Source organism: Ictidomys tridecemlineatus, chromosome 8 (assembly GCF_052094955.1).
Source record: "Ictidomys tridecemlineatus isolate mIctTri1 chromosome 8, mIctTri1.hap1, whole genome shotgun sequence".
Classification (NCBI taxonomy): Eukaryota; Metazoa; Chordata; class Mammalia; order Rodentia; family Sciuridae; genus Ictidomys; species Ictidomys tridecemlineatus.
The window spans coordinates 78,953,142-78,959,167 of NC_135484.1; the positions used below are offsets into that span (position 1 = coordinate 78,953,142).

General features: G+C 33.4%; 1 protein-coding gene across 1 annotated transcript in view; it reads left to right on the forward strand.

The window, feature by feature from the left end:
* Elovl4 (ELOVL fatty acid elongase 4) overlaps positions 1–5,656 on the forward strand; it is a 29,233-nt gene extending 23,577 nt beyond the window's left edge. Inside the window, exons 5-6 of the mRNA XM_005324766.4 lie at positions 770–897; positions 3,610–5,656. Coding sequence (XP_005324823.1) covers positions 770–897; positions 3,610–3,885 — 404 coding nt within the window. The 3' untranslated portion in view covers positions 3,886–5,656. The remainder of the gene's footprint in view (positions 1–769; positions 898–3,609) is intronic.
* Positions 5,657–6,026: the final 370 nt, after the last annotated feature.

The following is a 6,026-nucleotide window of genomic DNA, read 5'->3' on the forward strand; positions in this document are numbered from 1 at the left end:
ATGGTACAAGTCGCTGTAGTACAGTTTACCTTGCAGCTTTCTTTCCATGACCACATGGAGATTGGCAACTTAGAAGTTCATACTTATAATTTATTGTTGGGGGGGCCCATTTAATAAAATAGTACAGTTTAAGTCCAGCTTTGTTATTTAAAAAGAAAATTAGTAACTGCACTGAGCCCATAAGTCACTGATATAGTTAATATTTTGAAAAGAAAGAATGCCATTGATTTAGACCAACTGGAATATATTTGTAGAGTTAAATAAACTAAACAGTTTATTCAATGTGTGTAGTGCTGTCATGTTTAAAATTATATTAGAAACCTAAGACATACTATTTTGTTGTTGAGATATAAATTGGCACATCTAAAGACAACAAAATGGAACAGTTATAAGTCCACATAAACTTTTATATGTACCATAACCTTTTATTTAACTGAGAATGTTAGAATTAAAAAGACTAAAGGCAATAGTGTTGTGTCAGGACTTTGAAAAGAGGTTAGTTTTAACTGGAGTACCTCTTTAAAAGTCCTTTGCATCTGAGCGGCACATATTTTCCTTTATATGATAAAAACTTAAATCTAAACTTTAAAAATGTCTACCTTAATTTGAGATAAGGACTTTTTGTTAGTATTACTTTGTCTTTTAATCCTTGGCTGTCCCCAAAAATTAAATGTTAGAAAATAACGTGGAATCATTTATTTTTTTATCTCAATGGTTTATTGTCTAGTAACGTTTTCTGTATCTTGGAATTACCTTTTATTTCCTATAGCGTTTTTCGGAGCCCAGATGAATTCCTTCATCCATGTGATTATGTACTCATACTATGGGTTAACCGCCTTTGGCCCGTGGATTCAGAAGTATCTTTGGTGGAAACGATACCTAACCATGTTGCAGCTGGTGAGTTAAATACTTTTACAGTTTCTTCTGCTGAAATACTTAACTGAGTTTGAATATTATTCATTGTAAAGTGCTAAGTCATCTTAGGCAATTTTCTATTGTAAAATTAACTTCATCCTCTAGCTGTAGTATTGAGACTGCTTGGTTCTAACCTACCTATTCATAGGTTTATTGGCCATGGCTACTACTTGCCTATTTTATAGAGTCCTTAAAGGCTCCATCTAGCACTTATCCTCTAAGAGAAACATTCTTTAAAAATACCTGTGAAGTGGATGGTTAAAGATCTTAGTATACTACAATGTACATAAATTCATGTATGACTAGAAAAGTTATAGTATTTTTTTTACTTGAGTTATTTTTATTTTTTTGGTTTGGAAGATTGAACCCAGGCACCTAACCACTGAGCAACATCCCCATCCTTTTTTATATTTTATGTAGAGACAGGATCTAAGTTTCTTAGGGCCTCAGTAAGCTGCTGAGGTTGGCTTTAAACTTGCAAACTTCCTGCCTCAGCCTCCCAAGCCGCTGGGGTTATAGACATGCACCACCATACCTTGCTCTTAAGTGACTTTTTATTTTTTAATTATTTTTTATTTTTTTTAGTTCTGGTTGGACACAATACCTTTATTTTATTTATTTATTTTTATGTGGTACTGAGGATCGAACTCAGCGTCTTGCACGTGCGTTGTACCACTAAACCACAATCCCAGCCCTTGAATGACTTTTTAATTTAAAAATTTATTATCTCTCTTCATCTTGTCCTGCTTAAATTTTCATATTTTAAATATATATATATTTAGTTGTAGATGACACAATACTTTTATTTTGTTTTAGTTCTACATGGTTTTGGGGATTTAACTTAGTGCCTCACACATGCAAGGCAATAGCTCTACCACTGAGCTACAATCCCAACTCCAAATTGTCTTATTTTTATACCACTTTTTAGTTCTTGTTAACAAATATCATATACTTTGAATGTAAAATTATAAGGAAGACACAGAGCCAAGGAATGGAATAAGAACTAGGGAACACCTCTTAATTCTCTTAAAATCCTGTCTTTAGAGAACAGAGACAGGCATTTCAAATGCCAATCTTCAGAAGAGTTTTCAGCACTTTCCCAGTAGGACTTCTTATAGCATCTGAGTACACGCATAGAGCATCATCCAGAGCTTCGCACTGGCCTATAATCAAACTAAGAACCCAAACCAAAGTGGTAGTTAATCTCCAAGCTTTAGAATTTATTATAATTTGCTTTAATCATAGAGTGTACACAATTTTATCAGTGGAATCACATTTTGGAAACATTACCATCTCTGCTTTAAGTTGCTAAACAGCTACCTAACCAAACAGGAAGCACAACCTTTGGGGAATGCTGGGTGTAAAGAATTCATGTGTAACCAAAATGCTACAGGAAGCTTCCTTGAGTTTTTGTGTAAGCTGTTTATACAGTTTGTGTAGTTCATTTTTCTCAGCAATTTGTAAATTGTCTTGAGAAAATGAAGAGATGACCAAAATCATGTGAAGTATTTTATCTATTTGGCTGGAGCCTGGCCCTGCTCTCCTTGAGTAATGCCAGACTCAGTTCACGCCCTTTTACACACCCTTTTTCTGTAGTGCAGGTTCTAAGAATCATTATGAAACCAAAAGTTTGTAAAATTTGGATTTTTGCCATGGGAAACTAGAAAAGGTTGTTTGATTGATGCAAATTTCTGGCTTATGTGGAATAAATTATTTTAATAATATTTAACATAACAGTATTTGTCATGCTGTTCTTAAAAAAGAAGCCATACTAGCCCATTCCAACTAGAATGTTCAATTTGTATTTCCAAGCCAGAGGTTCTCATAACAGTTAATTAAGTTAATCTTATAAAAAGTTAATACCATGGAATTTCTAACTCTTATGTCACAAACCACTCACCTATTAATATACCAGAATTCAAAATTATTTTAAGAATCTAAGTTTTGGCTTTTCTCTTTTGAAGAACTATTAAAATGAAGTTAATTCTTTTCATGTTTACTTCAGGTAATACCAAATTTTATCAGAACATTCGATTTTAAAGAATAGTGTTCATATAGATAGAAATTTTTTCTTTCTACTCTGTAAGAGATAAATGATGAGCCATTTGATAAGTTCATTTTTCAAATAGACGCTCCTGCTTGCTGATGCTTTGGCAGACAAAAGTCAGTCTGAAATGTGGGGGGGAACAAAGAGCCTCTGATACTACAGCTTCACTCTCTTAGGCCATTGATTTCCTCTTATAAGATAACATTATTCAACAAGTATTCAAATAATCCAAACACTGCAGTCTTTGGCAAGAACTCAGGAATCATCCTTGAACAAGGCAGAGCCCCACCTTCTGTAATTATATTCCGATGGAAAGGTAGACAGTAAAGAAGTCAACAGAGACAGAAGACAGCTACAGATGGTTACCATTCTTCTCTAAACACACACACACACACACACACACACACACACACACACACACACACACACACACACACACCCTGTGGGTAACAGGATTTAGAGACCTTAGGCTGTGGAGATGGTATTTGAGCTATAATCTGAATGAGATGGAACTACAGTACTATTAAACATTTTGAACAGTATGGAATATTTGGGCCAATAGTAGCTACGTAGAAAATTCTGATGTTGTTGTTAAAAGTTCTTTACCATTCAGATTAAATACATCACTCACTGTTTTTGCTTTTCAGGTTCAGTTCCATGTGACCATTGGGCACACAGCTCTGTCTCTTTACACTGACTGCCCCTTCCCCAAATGGATGCACTGGGCTCTAATTGCCTATGCAATCAGCTTCATATTTCTCTTTCTCAACTTCTACGTTCGGACATACAATGAACCTAAGAAACAAAAAGCTGGAAAAACAACCATGAATGGTATTTCAGCAAATGGTGTGAACAAATCAGAAAAGCAGCTAGTGATAGAAAATGGAAAAAATCAGAAAAATGGAAAAGCAAAAGGAGAGTAAATTGAACTGGGCCTTAACTGTTGTTGACAGTGAGGAAAATCTAATGTCATATAAAATTTCAGGGAAAACAGAAGCAAAGGAGAGTCGGGGGTGGGGAGAAAAGGCAAATGTACTTTATGTACTAGTAATCTTTAGACTGAGTAAAGTGTTAAATACAATACCCGGATGTTTTATTTATGAAGTTTTTATTTTAAACCTTTTTTTATTAGCCTTGATGTTGTCCAGACCAAAGCAGTCCTAATGTGACTTTGGACACTCTCCCTCTGTTCACATCCACTTGTCTAAGGAGGGAAATTTTCTTGTATCCGACATTCATTCGTCCTTCAGTCTGAATTTTAGACAATCACAGAGTTTTTATGAAATTTTTATTTGTCTCAATTACCAGTTACCTTACATTTTCTTGTCCAAAGCTGGAAATCTGGATACATTTAAATTTGTGCATTTGAATTCATTGGTTGACCAGAATGGTCAAATCTCTCCACCTCTAGTCAGAATATACCTTTTTGGTTGTAATTAAATTAAAAAAAAAATCTGCTGATCTCTGTAGAATCTTAGAGGCTTGATGATGATGGTGTTGGTGAAAATAAGAAAGAATTACAGTAAAATCCTGTCTAGTGACCCAAAAGTCTCCATGACACTCAGCACAAATCACTGTGGGAAACAATTTTTGTAATGAAAAAGCAGCCTTTGAGTACTCCGATTACTAGCAGAAGCATATTATGAAAACTAATATTATTGTATGATTGAAACATGAAGCAACTCGTGTCCTTAGTAACATCACAAGATAGTTCATTTGTGTGCTGTTAGCTGAGAGTATATTGATTTTTATCAGGCTTTCCTTGTTTTGATTTGTAGCTGTTAACTGATTTTTTCATATGTGGAAATATACCTACCTCTTCTGTTGGAAAGAACACTTAAATAAATTTTAATTAACAAATCAAGGAGTCCTCTAATGTACATTTTAATTTTACTTTTGAATCCACTAGTATTGTTTGTTTTTTAACAAATAGCATACACTGACATTTCTGTGAAACTCTCCTTTTCTCTCAATGTGTTTAATTTTGGAGTGATATTTCCCTTGTGACTAAGTTGCAAAATCTTATTTATTAACAAAAATATGAAGTGTAAACCCATTTTGGTGCAATATCCTTGACTCCTTGGTGCTAAAGATCGTTAAATTCAGTGGTTAAATTCAGTGCGTGATGTTATAAAGTATTAATTGTTAAAACACAAAATGAGTAACAGTGAGAGTTGTCAGAGCTATCAAGTTAAATTTGCTATTTACAAATGAAGTATTTCATACAGTAGAAATGAAAAAAAAACTAGAAATAAAGTGGGAAAGAAAACTTGTACCATGTTTCATTACATAGGTTAAATTGTTAGAGGATGTCACAGAGGGATCGTTATAGAAAAGAGAAAATGTGACAAATATAGCATGAATATTTCTAAGTATTTCAACATGTCAAAACTGCATGTGTAGGATGTATGCTGTTTGTACAAACGATTTCAGAATATTTTGTAAACTATAAAATATTTATTGTGCATTAAAATTATATACCTTCCCCCAAAGGCATGCAGTTATGAGAATTGCAGAAAATATGCAGCACACAGAGTTTGGTCTACGAGGATTCAACACCTTTGTTTTTGCTCCTCAGTGTGTAATGACTAGAGATTTGTAAATCTTTGTGAACATTCTGTACTGGTTCCCCAGAGCTATCCATTCCCTGCCTCCTGATTTCAGCACAATAAATATACTACTGCTATGGGAAAAGTGATTTTTTGTTAGTTTATTATAATTAAATTATCTGTTAGATGTTTATTTATATGACTAATATCGATTAATATTGGTTAATATTCTTAATTATTTTCTGCTACTAATGTCTTACATAGAAAATAAAACTAGAACTTGATTGTAGTTTCTAGTAAAAATGGCAGCATATTTTTTACTTAATATCAGTAGCTTTGAATAGTATTTTCTTCTAAATTATTTTTACATAAATAGAGAGCTCTTGTATTCTTCTGTTTACATCATTCAGTCCTTACTCTTAAATATCTTTATCAAAGTTGATATTGAAATGCGATAAGTACAGCCTTTTTCAATACCTTTCATAATATCTCTAAGACTTATATCTAGGACTTGT